The sequence below is a fragment of the Drosophila rhopaloa genome, unplaced genomic scaffold, assembly GCF_018152115.1.
Source record: "Drosophila rhopaloa isolate 14029-0021.01 unplaced genomic scaffold, ASM1815211v1 contig_115, whole genome shotgun sequence".
NCBI lineage: Eukaryota > Metazoa > Arthropoda > Insecta > Diptera > Drosophilidae > Drosophila > Drosophila rhopaloa.
Genome location: NW_025334990.1, coordinates 19110782 through 19127710, shown reverse-complemented (window position 1 = coordinate 19127710; position 16929 = coordinate 19110782). Strand labels below are relative to the sequence as shown.

Sequence of the window (16929 nt, the reverse complement as noted above, 5' to 3'; positions counted from 1 at the left end):
CCGGTTCGCCAGAAGCTTCTTCTTCCTGCCTCAGTCACTTTTCGCATTTCGAGCAGTACTGCTCTCTTCTCTCCGTGGCAGACAACGGTACATTTCCCCCACAAAAAACAAGGCTGTTAAAATAATAGTAAAAAAAGGAAACAAACGCGACGCGAAATGCCTGGTTACGTGTGTGAGTGAGTGTGATGCCAAATAGCAAGCAAATAAATAAAGCCAGAAATTAGGAAAGTACCCATCTCCCGGAAAATCCATTTCAGTTCAAAACGCCGCAGCATCCGCACACGTTTCTAACCTCACTTTCGTTTTGGAGCCGGTACGTACACGCCCTAAAAAAACCAGAGACTTCCCCCAGACCCCCGAATTCCCCGTTTTCTTTTACTTCTGCCTTCCTTTATTTTTAGCATATTTTTTTGGCCTAGTTTAAGCATATTCTTGTGGCCTGTTTTTTTTTTGCTTGCCATTTATTTTTAGCCCCCTTCTAGCAGCAGCCCCTGCTTATGGGTCCCCCCTCGCTCCCCATAAAAAAATGTATGTCGCTGGGTTTATTATCTCATCCGGAGAATGTCGCTGCTTTTTGGCGTCGGCGGTTGTAAAAAATTTAGCAGAAAACCTGACATTTCCATTTGGCGTTTCCGCCAAAGAGAAGACGAGCTTTACGCGAATGAGAGAAAGAGAGAGAAAGCGAGTCAGAAGAAAGCCAGCTAAGAGCAAGGAAAATCAGTGTTGCTGTGGCTTAGAGGGCGAGAAAGGAAACAGCCTGAAATTATGCCTCATAAAATTTCGAATTTTCCCAGAAAATTACTCAATTAAATCCTGTATCCGTGGCCCCAATATCGGACTGATAAACCCCGCCGATAAAGACTTATCTTATCTGAAAATTAATAGTGCCGTTGAGTCAGCTGGTTGGGCATTATATAAGCAGCTTACAACCCCCGGAAAAGCCGGCAGACGCCCAGGAAAATAGTAGCAGAAAATGGTAGGCCAAGAGCGATTCTCTCTTCTCTCCGGGACACCTTCTCTTGAGACTTCTCTACATAGCTCTCTCGAAATGAGAGCAGGCGCGTGAAATAATCTTGGGGAGCTTGGGAGGAAAAAATGAAACAGGCATTTTCCAATTGATTTTCAAGGCGGTCGACGCGAGTTCTTCCCCAGAAAGTTTCTTCGAATATCTAATAAAAATTTTACAAAATTCAGATAATATTTCCATATTTCGCTAAGCGGTGAAGATGTTTCCAAAAAAGCGTGAAAAGTGCAGAAAAAGTTCCTCAAACAGCCGCTGAGGACTAAGCTGATATTGCATAAAAAAACGATGTGTGAGTAGTGGCAGCGCGCCCGGAAAACTTTTAGGAAAATTCATAAGGGGTGGTGGGAGGTGTTCAGCCCGAAAGTATGCCTCAAGATGAATGGAGCGGCGGAGAACCTGTCCATTAATTGGTACCATAAATAATTTCGATTTAATCGCAACTTTTCCGGCTAGTGTGTGTGAGTGCGTGTGAGAGTGTATTGTTGCACTCGACAGCGAGGCGATAACATTTCAAGTGCATTATGTCATTTTCCCCGTTTTGTTGTCTACCTCTCACCCCGTCCACCCCCTCGATTTTCCCAGCCCCGCCCCCCGTGACCATGTGTGTGAGTGTTTGCCATTTCACAGCCGAGAAAATGGAAAAATGAAAGGGACGAGGACGAGGACGAGCAAGTCCTGTCAACAGGGCGCCATCTAATGCCGTAACTTTGTGTAATTAAAAAAAATAAAAATGAACAAAGCGAAGGGTGGGGGTGGCGGTGGGGATGCATATATTAAGCCTCCAAAGTGTGACACTTGAGTGACTTTGCTGAATGTACTGGCCAGCTGATAGTGCTGCTTATAGAATTGTATACTGTAGGCGAGCATCAAATGCTTGATTTTCCTGTAAAAACTAAATGTGTCCCATTGATTGCCAACGTTTAGAGTGTTTCATTGAGAAACGAAAAAAACAAATTTAAAGTTAAATTTGTATCAAAAATAAATTTACAAACATTAAATAAAATATTATTTATTTATTTCAAAGTCGTATAGGCAAAGTTACAGAAATTCCACACAGGCACTACCCCCTTTAATGTGAATATTCCCTTCGTTTTAGAAAAGAAACTTTTGTTTGATGCTGCCCTATTTCCGGTCATATGAGAATTTATTTGCTCAGCCCAAAAGTAGGCAAAGGGGTCGTTTCTCGCCCAGCCTCTTCGATTTCCAACCAATCCCTCACTAAACAAGTTCTATGATTTGGCCAAAAACTTTTGCGTCGGCTTTGCAGTAGTAGTAGTTGTTTGCACTGCGAGAAAAAGGGGGGGCGGTGAACTGGGTTGCTTTAGCAACGCTTGGCTGGCTCTTCGATTTAACCAACAGTTTCCTCTTTCCGTTGGCGTTATTTTGGGAGGCAGCTTGAACATAACTCGCACAATGTGAGAACTAGTGTATGCAAAATCAATTAAAAACTCAAATATTGACCAGCGCCATTAGAGGAATTTTACTCGCACGTGGCGTACAGCGAAACACACCCACCACCTACCGTAACAAATGAAGGGAAATGGAAAAGCATCCAAGACTTATAATTTTTCGACTTTAATAAGGTTGATTTGCATAAGTTATTTCTTAGCTTGCATATTTGCAAGCGCTCTTTAAAAATAGCATTTCCATATATTTACTGTTGATTAGTGGTTATAGCGACTCATAAGTAATGCTGTCGACTAACAAGAACATCACCTTTAAATATGAAGTTATATCTGTTGTTGATGAAATGAAAAATTTGTTTAGTTGGTAATGAAAACTTTATTTTTATTTGAGTCATTTTTATTGATTACCAATGAATGGCGCTTATTGATTTCTGATTACGGCGCTTATTGATTTCTGATTACGAAATTTAATTATAAAGATGAATACAGGTCATAATCTTTTGAAGTGTGCTTTCATTAAAATAACCTATTTAGTTTATTATCTTAATAATACCTAGAATGGATTGGAATATCATATGTATTGATTAGAAGTTTTGCTTAGTGTAGACAATTAGTTCCTGCGTTAACTGTGGTGAATTAATCACCTCTCCGCCCGCTCGCTTACCCTTTTCCAAACCGCAATTGTGACTTGCCTTTCAATTAGACACGAAAGTTTTTTTTGGTCAATTTGTGTTACTTTTTTGTTAACTGTTACCTGGTGGCAAGTGCAAGATTATGCATGCACACGCACACGAAGTTAGCGGCAGATACCTGATACCGCTGAAGCTTATGTGTGTACTTTGACCTCTTTTGGCTCTGCCGACGTTGCTGTCGACGTCGACGTGAGTGGTCAATGTCAGTGCCTGACCACATATCCAATTTCTTCCATTTCTCGGACGCTCCTCCTCATTCCGTTTTCCGTTTTCCACGACTCGTTTTTCACACACACCGTTCTTTTGCGGCTTTTTCAATTAAAGCTTGTTGCATGCTGCCTCTGCCTCGTCGCTGCCTCAGTCGACGTCGCTGCCGGCGCTCTTTCTCTCTCTCCTCTGGATCTCAAATATGAAATCTCAAATCTCGCAGCCGAAATCTACGTGTTCGCCGCTCTCTCTTTGCGCTGCTTTCTTTTGTGCGCCTTTCTTGGCCGCGCAGCTTAAATCTTTCACTTCTTCGAGGGCCAAGTTTAGTTCAGTTCGAAACGGCCGACGAATCGGACGCGACGCTAAAAGATCACGCATATATATATATATATACACATATATGTGGTAGATGGTAAAGAAAAGCAGTTAAAAAAGTTAAGAAAGCGAGCAAAGAACGGTCCACTCTCTCCCGCGGCGGCTCTCTCTCACGCGCTCTGCTTCTCTCAGTCGTTCGATTTCATTGCGCCTGCGCAACGGTCAATCTTCGTCTTTACTCTCTACGCTCTCTCTCGCGCTCTGCCGCAAAAGTGAAAATATTTGGAGAAATTTCTTGGGAAGAAGCAGAATTTCGGTCTGGAGTTTTTTAGTGTGTCAGAAGTGGGCATTGGTATCGGTATCATCGTGTCTTGCCTTGCCTGTAGTGTCAACAACGAAACAAAGTATCGTCTACGAATATAGTTTTCTGTTCTGTCGTACTCAGTTTTTTCCAAGCGAACGACCTCTAAAAACCTCCGCAAGTGTTAAAGTTTCGATAAAACCCGAGACCATAACAAACGAATTCGCAAGCCCCCAAGTCAATGACCTAAATTTGGGGTTTCTCGGAAAAACCAAGTGGGAAAAATCAAATCAAGTCAACGCAAATACGAGTTGCCGCAGCTTCTTCATCGTCTTCGATAAAAGCCAATATCGTCGACTATAAGTTTGTCTGACAAGTAAGTGCAAGCCAGGCCTGGCCCACAAATATTTGAGCTGTTTCTTTTTTTCGTTGGATTATGCAATTTCATTTTTAGCTAATATTTGACCCACAGCTTAAGTCCATTCACAGTAGAGCTTCGGTAGCTAATCAGGTCGAGATTGAAAGATAACCACTTTATATATTTTTCAAAAGACATCTGCGCGTTTATTTTATCAAATCATTATATTCAAGTTTTGACCTTATTTGACCTCTTTTTTGCGTCCAACAAATGATTTGTTCCACATTATTAAATTACGATGACAATCTTTTCTAATGTCTTTTGAGTTACAAATGATTTGGTTCTGTTAAAAAAGGGTTTTAAGTTCGATTTGTAGAACTTGAATTTAAATTGTATTTATGGAAACCATGTGTTAAAGTTCGAGTCACGTGGGCGTTTAATTTATAGAAGTTTGACTGTATTAATAACCAGGTTGCTGCTGCGAGAAAGTTTTAAAAGGCAACAAATATTTTCGAAATTTTTTTTGTTGTGTATTTGTAATATTAATCATTGCATATTTACAAATAAAATTTGCACACAGACGAGACAACGACTAGCGACAACGAAAATGAAAACGATAACGACAGCAAAAAGACGATGGAGCATAATAAATAAACATGGATCATGGCCACACACACTCTTACAGACACAAAGATACTACATCTCAAATTGCAAAAAAAGAAAAACCAAAAACCGAAAAAAAACAAATAGCCGAAAAACCCTCCAAAAAGCTGTAGTAAAAAGAGTGAGACAGCGGTGGGTCGATTGTTTATTTAATTTTTACATTTACGAATATCATTACACCGAATTCAGCTTTTGTGGGGTAAATATCTGTCTCTCGGACGCGGACAATGTGTCATAATTGCGAACCCACATTGACTTGACCCACATTTTTGGCTGGGAGTGGAATGAAGTGAAATGAAATGAGTGGACGCATGCGCAAATGCATCGACGGCAAGCGCTGAGCTCAGCCAAAATGATTGCCACAGTCAATACGGCCCTATAGTATATATAGTATCGGTTTTCAGTATCGGCAGCGGTATCTGCGAGTTCGAGAAGGCGACATATTTCTATTGATTACGTGCCTGGCCTACCTGAGCAACCCGTCGAATTTCTTTTTCACTTTCGCAACTCTGGGCTAGATTCATTCTACTTGGCCACGGGGCTAATGGTCCTACTCAAAATGGGTTACGGAGCCATAAAGCCAGCCACTTGGCATTCAGATCGATTGTTTATTGGGCACACACTTTCGCAGCTCTGTGACGTAAAGCTGACGTCGAGGTTTCTTTAGTAAACAAGGAATCTCATATACACGCTTCCTCGAAAGCCCTCGATTTTGACGACTTTATGAACCGCAGATGTAGTATTTCTTTGTAAACTTGGCGACTGTAAATAAAGCCTGGGAATAACCGAGTAAAGCTTTAGTTGGAATATTTTGTTAACCCTTTACTTATTTACCTGCTTTATTTGCTAACAGGCTGAGATTTTCTTATTTTGTAAGCAGCAAAATAGCCAGTCGTTTACAACTAAATATTTCGCAGGTTACATAAACTGGTTTTTATTTTCCATTACTCTGCATATTTTCCCTTACGATCTAGTTCTAACATCCGTACTTGTTGACATAGCTTAGTCGCTACCCTTCTAATTGCCCTTTTGATTACCTACTTAGATACCACTTAACTTAAAATGCATTTCAAGACCTTAACTTGAATTCGCCAAAACTTGATAGATACGCCCGTGAATGAACACTGTTTCACAGTTCACAATTTGAAAGAATCAAGAAGCGAGGCTTATCTTAAGGTCTAGTCGTCCATAAATCTCCATGTTATAATTACAAAGTCGAAATTGTTTTTTATTATTCAAATTGACCGACTGAGACAAATTTTAATTGCAGCTGGACTAAAAGAATGTTTTAATTGGGCCCGTAGACATTTAGTCTTAGCTCATGTGACCAGCCTAAAAATAAGATAAGCTGTATATTATAATTGTGAATTGTTTAATATCCAGCCAGCGCGTGTAGGTGCGAGCGGGACGAAGACTTAACTCGACTCAGCTGAGCTTTTAAATTGGATAGCTAATCTGCTGACTACCTCCAAATGGAGGGAACGGCAGGTGTGGGGCGGGGGCGGAGAGGCCGCCCCCATTATACACAGTTAAATTTAACTTTTATGCTGTAAACTACGAGATCGCTTTTGTTTGTTAATCAAGGCACACGAATTATGGGCAGTGCGAGGGAGACAGACCCGAGATCCATTCTATCCAACCCCCTACAGATTTATTCAATTACACACAAAGCATAGATAGCTTACGATAACCGCAAGAGCAGACATAGTCGACCACTGGCCACTAACAACTGACAACCGGACAGTCCACAATCAACGGACGGCAATTCCAGAGCCTCACTCAAAGGTTCAATAGAATAGAGGGCACAGACCCATTATGCGCACTCACACATGGGTCCAGGTCCACACATCCGCCGTGGCTCGAGGTCTACGGGTTTACATAATGAGAGGCCTCCCATTGTTGAAAAGTGAAAATGCATATTTGAACTTTCGTTTGTGTTCAATTCGGTTCGATTCGATGCGGTCCGAGACGAAAGAAACCGATCCGAAAATGAAACGATCTTCCAAATTGCCAAAACAAACAGGTTGACACCGCCGCCAAGGGACCCGAAAACATCTCAGAATCGCACGGCTATATCTTGTGGCCATACTAAAGTCCATGGTCTGCATGCGGAAGCATTCGAGGCGGCCGTAAGTGTATATATATGTCGAAGCCCTGAGTGCTAAAGACTCGTAATCCGAAAGCAACAAGCTCCAAATGAGGAAACGGCAGGGCCCGAAGAGAGGAGACAGTGTAGAAAAGCGCAAAGAAGAAACGCGCTTAAAGACGGGTCTTCAGCCATGGGAGAAAAATAAGACATTGGATGTGGTCGAATCAAGGCATACCCTTGAGGAAGTTCCAATTGTATTGGTTAATGTATGGGGATCTTAACAATTTGAGAGGTAATTAGTAGTAGGTGGTTAATCGATAGGGGGCCTTCAAGTTAAGTAACACTTGTTTTCACACGTAAATGACTTAACGGCTTAATAAGTTGCTAATCTTTAAACAGAAAGGGGCGATTTTTATACCCGTAAAGTGAAGAAGAAATAGTTGTTTACTGAAAAATAGTTTTTATATTTAAATCTTTTTAATGATGGTTATTCATTATTTAGCTTGACATTTATTTGTTCCAATTCAGAACTTCCTCCTCTTACGAGATAGCATATTGAACTTAAAACCGATGATGAAAAAATGCATTGAAAGAATATTCTTTGGCTAATGCTTACCAATTTCCAAAACTTGTATGTTCATTTTAGAAAATATTAAAATTCCAATGAATCCCAAATCCTTCTTATAAATACCCTTTCGGTATAGTACAATTTGTGAAGCGGTCGTTTCCAAATGTCCGGCAAGTCGATGCTGATGACGATGACGAGGTTGCTGATGATGATAATGCGGCACGATTATAGGAAATGGGTCAGACAATACACGGGCAGCGAAGACTGGCGTGTAACTACCTTGTCAAGGCAGGTTGAATGTTTACCGTTTAACAGCACACATGCAGATACATTTCGGTCTTCATGTTTGGTTAACACGCTCCGTGGGGCGGTGGGCGGGAGGCGGGGCGGGGGCATGGGGCGTGGCTGGGCCAAAGCGATGGTTCGATGGTTGGTTCATTTGCCTCTTGTCGCTGGCGCGCAAATTTTTCGTTGCAGTTGGTAAGACACCATGAAAGAAATAAGAGAAAAACCCAAGGCGCTGAAAAGAGAGGGCGAGAAAAAGTTGATTTTCAAGAAATTTCACTTTAGAATGAAGAGGAACCAGTCAACAAAGTTGGCCATGTCTCAGCGTCTCGAGGCTTCATTGATAAATTTACAGTTACGTGATGAGGCCGCTCTGATTGCCGCGTTTTAAAGTTTTTTAAACTTTAATTATAGAGCTCCGACGGGCGGTCGGACGGACCACTTAACTAGTTCAGCGGATATAGCCCTCTGCGATTTGATAACATCGCCACACAAGATGATGCCCGGCCAAAAGACAAACAACCAATGTGCCAATTTCTTAACACATTTCTTGGCCACATAGAGAAAGAGCGAGTAGAGCGACGAAATTTTTTTCGACCAGTCAGCGAAAGAAACCCTCGAATGCAAATGACCAAAAGAAATAGTGCCAGCCATCTGAGGAGGTAGATTTTTGTACAAACTAAAAAATTGAAAACGAAAGTTGACGAAAAAAAAAAAAATAAACAACAACAAAAATTTAAATACGTACGAAGGGAAAAAAATATTGCGGAATTTAGATATTTAAAAAATCGGAAAAAAAAACCAAAGACCTACAAAAGATTCAAAAAATAAAAAGTGAAAGTCATGGGCAGCAGTTCGAACCTCCAAAAATTCGTTTTACAGACGCCACGCTTTGAGCCAACATCATCATGATTATCATGCGAGCTTGACGTCACACCCCATAAGTATATCTTACTACCAATCAATCTAGCCAGATAGGTACACACCCCTGTTTCCTGGTTACGATCAATATTTGGTCAACAATAAATTTGAAATTCAATTAGCAAGGCATTCGGCGAATTACATGGCAGATGAGATGGGGCTACTTTCTGATGCACGGGGGTTCGAAGGTCAAACCCTTCCCTGATATCCAAATAAAGGGGTCTTGAGGGAAGCGAACTGCGCCAAGAAACAAATACGACTTGTTGTTTATCTGATATTTTTCCTATTAGCCAGCCCTGTTGTTTCACTTGTTACCAACACTTGTTGACAAATTCATTAGGGATTTTTACAACCCTACAGTCAGGAACTACGTCGGTAGAACCGTTTGTTTAGACTGGCTAAGTGCGCTGGCCCCTCCATGTGAAGGTTACCGGCACCGATTCCGATTGGGCAGTATTTCCTAGACCTCCACCACCACCCACAAGGCTGCCTTTTATAATCACCCAGTCTTAATACCTCGATAAATTCCTCATCGCTCCTCCCTACCCTCCTTGTAATAATGGCTCGTGTGGGGACTGTAAGCCTTATGCAATCACGCAGGGCCACTTTTGACCTGCGGAGATATTATGACGTGTCAAAATACTCTTAAACGGCACTTGATCATGCGGGTCGCCATAAAGCAATAGAATCTCTCGGCTCAGCGCAGCTAAGCGCAGCTCCACTCGGCTCATGTAAAAATCGTTTAATATAGAATGAAGTGTTCCCAGACGTATAACGAGCATTCGCCAACTGTCACTGCTATCGACAGTATCGTCTCCCCAGTTCGGTTCGTTTTCGTTTCGACGGGTCTTCAGTTCTCGGTTCTCAGTTCGCAGTTCCCGCCTTGTAAGCCGATTTAAGCATTAAGCGGATACCGCATACTTAGCTCTATTGTGCGTTAAATTTGATAGGGCCGGTGGAAAACTATTCAAGATCTTAGTGAAGTGGAGTGGTTTCGCACATACATCCTTCGACGTCATTTGCATATCCTTCTCCGTGATGGCCGATTGCCAAGCTCTTATACGTCATAGCTTGGATTTGGGTTGCCAATCAGCTGCGGCTCAAAATGATTGCTAATTTTAGCCCAGACCCAAGGATAAATGACGTTTTGATGGAAAGATAGATGGATATATAAATGGATAGGTGGATAGATTGATGGGTGAATGGGTATTGGCTAGGATTTTGATTTGGGATTGGTGAGGTATTTTCATTGCTAATTATCTGACATAGAGGGGGTAAACGAAAATGATGAGGGTTAATGATTAAATCAAAGGATTGCGAGTGCAGAATAGGATAACAAAAAATCAATAATGGAATACATACCCTCAGAAACTTAATTGAATACATACATAGGTGTATAGGAAACGATGGAATTCTAAAAATCTATCTGCATCCGCAGTAATATTATAAACAAAGTGTTAATTTAATTTGCAAGTGGTGTTAAAATACTTAAATATCGGCCAAAATCGATTTAATATAGAGAAATTTAACGACCCTACAATGATTTTTCTTTTTTAAAAAGTTTACCACGTTGTTCAATAATTTGTTTTGTTTTGCTTACAGTTCAGCAGTGCACTCAAGCCTGGAATTTGTCGTAAATCGGTCTTGTTCACCCCACCCAACCCACAGGATTCACCTGAGGACGACTAACCACTCTCCAGCTAAACACTTTTTGTACAAAACCCAAAGCAACCTCCAGGACAAGCGACTCATGGAAACATGGACAGACGTTCAACGGCGACAGGATTTTCAACTAGCTTTTCGAAGGACTTAATTGCATAAATTTATATGCGCTATTCAGCAGCTTCCAAATAGGGAAAATCAGAGCAACCACTTCCAAACCAAAAGTATACATTAGAGAGCAAGAAGGAATATAGGGGAAACCGCCCTTAGCAACTCGAGCGCACACTGCAAATGACAAAGAACTGCTTCCTACTTTAAATTAAGCGCAGGACCCGAACCGCAGGATAAAAGCACAGAAAAAGCAACACAAGCAAGCAACAAACAATCGAACATGTCACACGCGGCAGCCAACAAAACGGAAACGGAAGCAGCCACAAACAGCAGCCTCAAACAGTCGCCCCCCCAGCCCGCAAATAGTCACGATGCCAAGCTGCTCAACGGCACCTTGGCCCGAACCAACGGACTAACCCACGCCGCCAGCGCGGCCGTCAACTCCTCCTCCGGCTACGGCAACTCAAGTGCGGCCGGATCCGGCGCGGGCTCCGGCGGAGCCACCTCATCCGCATCCGCATCCTTGGCGGCGGTGGCGCCCTCGACGGCCCTGCCCTTGCCGCCGAGCAGCAATGGCCTCCAGATGCCCTACGAGCGATTCCGGGCTGACGACTCCAGCTACGTGCCCATCGCCCAGTTCTATGCGGGCCGCAGCGTCTTCATCACAGGCGGCACTGGCTTCATGGGAAAGGTGAGTTCGTTGATTACATTTTTTTTATGATTAGGCCAATGACAGACACTTCAGGACATACTTAGCTCAGTAATTTATTCAAATCAGAGTTCGATATTAAGAACACTTTTTCTTCACGTTCGCCAATTGTGGATGTTTAAAGCCAACTAGATCCAACTTTAATTTTATTTACAAAGCTAAAATTATTCATTATTCAAAAATAGTAATGATAAACTACTTGAAACTTAATTCAATTTAATTTGCTAATGGGCCTGCATGCGTGATTACACGATAACAATCATGATCAAAAGTAATCATTTTGACTTATTAATTTGCTTCTTACAATAGTAGATAATCCTCATACCTTAATAATTCACAGATTAAAGATACTGCAAATGTATTTATATATAGAAAAAAGTGTATTTATTAACCTGGCGAAAATCCCTCTGGTTAATAAGTATTTAATGTCCACTCAAGGCCAATATTATGTCCCAACCCGCTTTTTCACCCGATTTTCCCATTTTCATGCGAAATCTCCTCTACAAGATTTCGTTGCATACTTTTGTGGGCCATCGGCGAGCCACTTTCATTCACGTCACGCATACGCCGGGTGTTTATTGCCCCAACAACTATTGAACTATTGAACCCGCCAGCCTGGTTGGGCTCGATTGAAAATTCCAAGTGTTTCTCAGTCATAAAAAATGCACAAATATTTGTGTGCGGCCTGATAAACAACAAGTCAGGCAACAGAGTGCTGGGTGGGCGAATCCGATGGTTAGCCACCCTGAATTTTAGATGCACTTTGTGTAAGCTGTTTACGGTAGAATATGCGTGTGTGCTTGGCTTGAATTGCTGGTTTTTTTTTAAAGCCGAAATGCTTGAGTTACGCCGAGCTAACAGCACTAGACGCTGTTGACTCATCGTCGCCTGCCATGCGAAATATAATACGAGTATTGTGACTGCGTCTATGCATTTGGCTTGGCTGCTTCTCCAACTCCGAGTTCCGCTTAATTGTTCCTCAAGTGGTGCAGGCGACTACCCGTTTCCCTGCTCCAAATACATCCTCCGGCTGTTGTGCCAATTTTTGTGCCAGCCATTGTTTAATATATGCACACAGGAAAAAAAATGCGATTTATAGTAAACTATTTTCTATTCAATGGAATAATTCCAAATTATAATTTTAAGTAAACACTTGATAAGAAATTATAATCAAATTAAAAAGGCTTCGGAGATTGTCTAGGAATCATTTAAATTTTAAAAAATAATTTTTCAAAGCCATGCTCGTTCCTACAAATATTTTCTCTGTGCATATTGCATGTCGGTCGCTCCTGACTGCGTCATTATGACATGGAATCGCAGTGGCGCCGCCCAGACTCTGAGCTCACAGTGGTGTTGTGTGTTGTTCATCGATTTTGTGCTCCTGGCACGCCCACCACCCGCAAAACCACCCACTCAACGGCCCACAGAACCCATCGACTACCCCTTTTTGTCTGTTGTGGGCTGTTGTCGCTTAATTCCGGTACAATTCTCACATCGTTTTCGGGGCGTGTCCCAACCCCCGCGTTCGACTGAAGTCGAGTCAAGCCAAACCGCAGACACCACTGAAGTGGGTCAAGTGTGTAACAATAGTCGTTTGTTTGGTTAATGGCTATATATTCAATGATTGACTAGTTACAATTCGATTTCCTCTGTCCCGTTTTCCAGGTGCTGGTGGAGAAGTTGCTGCGTTCATGTCCGGACATAAGGAATATATATCTCCTGATACGACCGAAACGCGGTCAAGAAGTGTCGGCGCGGCTCACGGAACTACTAAATGCACCGGTGAGTGAAATAAGGGGTATCAATGAGTTTGCACTACTTATTATTTAATATTCTCTTAGCTTTTCGAATCACTGCGTCAGGAGAAGCCCAAGGAACTCAGCAAAGTCATACCCATTTCGGGCGACATAACTTCCGAGGAACTGGGTATTTCAGAAAAAGATCAGGTAGGTTTCCTAACTTTAGTGATTAATGAAATCCAGTATTTTAGATGGCAATTTCCCTCTTTTAGAACCTACTGTGTCGCAATGTTTCCGTTGTCTTTCATTCGGCTGCCACTGTGAAATTCGACGAGAAGCTCAAACTGTCTGTCACAATCAATATGCTGGGCACGAAACGTCTCGTCGAGCTCTGCCATCGCATGCTGTCACTGGACGTAAGTCTGGGGTATAGAAACGATTCCAAGGCGATTGCTTAACCATTAAACGCTCTTCCAGGCACTTATCCATGTCTCCACTGCCTATTGCAACTGCGATAGAACCGATGTGTCTGAGGTTATTTACGCACCGCCCTACAATCCCGACGATATCATTTCACTAATCAACTGGCTTCCGGAGGATATACTCGATCAGGTGGGTGTTGAAATATGGCATTGCTCGACCTATTTAATTAACTGTTTAAATAATCTTGTTAGCTGACACCGCGCCTGATTGGCAAGCGTCCTAACACGTACACATTTACAAAAGCCTTAGCGGAGCATATGTTACTTAAGGAGGCTGGTAATCTGCCTGTTGCCATTGTGAGGCCATCGATTGGTGAGTTGGCTGCAAAACGAGTTATCATAAGATCGGGAAACCAATAAAGATAACGTAATTTGTTGAATGGGAGCTAAATGGCTTAGAAATAGTTATTGTCATCTAGATTATTTCTAAAAGTTGACAAATATTTACATTAAATTAAAGCAGGCTTAATTTTTGTAAATATTTCTTATTCGCAGTGACTGCCAGTCTGAACGAGCCTTTCGCCGGATGGGTGGACAACTTCAATGGGCCAACGGGCCTGGTTTCGGCGCTGGCCAAGGGCATGTTCCGCACGATGATGTGCGAGAAGAACTATGTGGCTGATATGGTACCTGTCGATATTGTGATTAACCTGATGATTGCCGCCGCCTGGCGCACAGCGACCCGCAAGTCCAACAACCTACTCATCTACAATTGTTGCACCGGCCAGCGCAATCCCATCATCTGGTCGGAGTTTGTCAAACACGCCATGACGAGTGTGCGCAAGCATCCCCTGGGTGAGCAGCAGAAAAACAGGCTCCTAATGTGACATTAAAATTACCCGGCAATTATTGTATTTTCCCAGAGGGCTGCCTGTGGTATCCGACTGGCGACCTGCGCATGAACCGCCCCATGAACACGCTGAATTGTATAGCCAAACACTTTCTACCGGCCTACATTCTGGACGGAGTGGCAAGAATCATGGGCAAGAAGCCATTGTGAGTAGTGCCGGCCGCTCCCCCAGAGCCTTCCATTTAATACCCCTGTCTCTTCGTACCCGTTTATAGCGTTGTCAACGTACAAAACAAAATTGCCAAAGCTGTGGAATGCCTGGAGTACTTCGCCACACGCCAATGGCGCTTCAAGGACGACAACGTCCACGCCCTGCTGAACACACTAAGTCCCAAGGATCGCGAGATCTTCGTGTTCGACGTGCGCCACATTAACTGGGACAAGTACGTGGAGCGCTACGTCCTGGGATTCAGGGAGTTCCTGTTCAAGCAGCGGCCCGAATCGCTGCCGGCCAGCAGAAAGCGCATGCTCAGGTGAGAAATGTTTATTCTACATCCTTTTTATGAATTACAATTCATATTTTTTACTCTTTAGGCTTTACTATCTGCACCAGCTGACCAAACTGGTGGCGGTGCTGCTCACCTGGCGCTTCCTGATGTCGCGCTCCAAGCGCTTGAACGACTTGTGGAGCTCCTTCCTGGAGAACGCACTGAAGATGGCGCGCTTGATACCCTTTTTGTAATGAAGTGCAGATGGCGACCGATGTGGAAGCTGGGAGACAGCAACTGCGGACATATATATATGTGCTGGGATCTGGCAGGATCTGCGATGTTCTTCTTTGCGATTTCTAAATGCTTTAACATGGCGTACATTTTAGAGGTTCTTAGCAAATAGTTATATTCATATTTTTTATATATGTTACAATGAGTAAACAGCAGAAGCCACAACAACACATCCAATAACCACGACGAAAGGAGCATCAGCTAACTAACAGATTAAAATATTGACATTAACGCAATGGGGTAATTAAATGGCATCATCACATATATTCAGGTGCAATGATCAGGTGTGAGAGGGCAGGAATTTCGAGTGCCCGGTGTCGGTTGTTGTCTTCTCCTATCTCTTTCCTTCTGCGAGATTGTACAATTTTGTGAAATAATTTAAACGCGCAAGGAGAAACCCAGAGTAGCAGTGAATTCCACCTTTTTGCATAAAGAGATGGGGGATCGAGAGAATTTATGGGCGGATTCATCGATAACGAAGCAATTTGCATGAATTAGTACATCCAAAACTATACAAAAGGAAATTTGAAAAGACAAACAAAAGCGATTAATTCAGCAATGATTAGAAAAGAGAATAAATGAAATTACAAAATGGCTTGTTATTGCTTTAAAAATTACATAAAAGTACGTGAACTATGCTAATTAATTAATATTAATTATAAATATTATTACGTAATGAGCGAACATTGCATATAAATAATACGACAACAAAAACCAACATTATTTATAATTGAATGTAGTTTTAACATTTTTACATTTACAATTAAGTTTTCAATTTATATAAAAACAAAGCAGAAGGAGCGGAATTATATACGACAGGAGACAAAATTCAGATATACAAAATTCAATTTATGTATATGTATATGAGAAAAGCGAAAACACAAGCAAAAAACTACAAAAAAATCATAATGATAATAAATTAATGAAAACAAAAATTATATTTATATATAAACATCAGAAACATAATTTCTTAGCATTTGCAGCCTAAAAACTAAATCTAAGCGTAGCCAGAAAAAGAGTTTCCAAAAAATAACAAACTATGAATGAAGTTTTTTGAGACAAACGCAATTAGAGAATCATGATTATGAAATTTATATTTAATGCGATAAATTAAACACAAAGCCGATACAAGCAAACACACACACACACAGAAACCAAGACACATATAGTAAGAACATTCCATCCAGTCAGTAGGAAATCGGGTCATTAACCAATTCTTCCTCCACTTTGGACTTTTGCTTCCCGTCTCGTTTGATCGATATGGGCCAGGTAATATTGGCCGGGTTACGGCCAGGATATAGTTCGTTCTCGGGTTCGTTTTCGTGCAATTATTAAATATCTTATGTTATGCCTAGAATTTATTATGTTTTATTTCTAAATCGATTTGTAAATTGCAGTGCATCAATAAAATACACTTCCAAAATAATAATACAAATATACCAACGCGTTCTTATTTTTATTTTTCTAAATAAAAACGTTCAATTAGCTTTTAGAAAAAATAAAAAACTATCCAATAATAATAGTTCGTGACAGGGGCGAGAAACTAACACTTAACAAACCAATTGTAAGCTATACAAAGTCTTAGTTCTTTTTGGCCATGGCAAGAAATTGACTTTAGTAAAGAGATGAATGAAAATAATTGAAGAAAAACAGGAAAATAATCCAACCTAAAAAAGAACTCAATAAAAACAAGAAAGGAAAGCTAACTCGGGCGGAGCCGAAGTTGATATACCCTTGCAGAATACTCTGTAAATTATATTCTCCAAAATTATTCATATGATGCATTCTTAATACTCATAAAAAATCCCAACTTATTAACTTTAAA

The 16929-nt window shown here is 41.5% G+C and overlaps 1 protein-coding gene across 3 annotated transcripts; it reads left to right on the top strand.

The window, feature by feature from the left end:
- The first annotated feature begins 36 nt into the window (after positions 1 to 36).
- On the top strand, positions 37 to 16541 carry LOC108039396 (putative fatty acyl-CoA reductase CG5065). Of its 3 annotated transcripts, none has more exons than XM_017116423.2 (11): positions 37 to 313; positions 10432 to 11293; positions 12977 to 13093; positions 13153 to 13257; positions 13323 to 13466; positions 13528 to 13662; positions 13725 to 13845; positions 14028 to 14327; positions 14396 to 14528; positions 14598 to 14855; positions 14917 to 16541. In XM_017116423.2, exons 2-11 carry the CDS (start codon positions 10883 to 10885, stop codon positions 15062 to 15064), a joined length of 1872 nt encoding a protein of 623 aa, XP_016971912.2. In that variant the 5' UTR covers positions 37 to 313; positions 10432 to 10882; the 3' UTR covers positions 15065 to 16541. The 3 variants fall into 3 exon arrangements, with proteins under 3 accessions (XP_016971912.2, XP_016971896.2, XP_016971904.2); XM_017116407.2 differs by lacking the exon at positions 37 to 313 and adding an exon at positions 3664 to 4321; XM_017116415.2 differs by lacking the exon at positions 37 to 313 and adding an exon at positions 9589 to 9714.
- Positions 16542 to 16929: the final 388 nt, after the last annotated feature.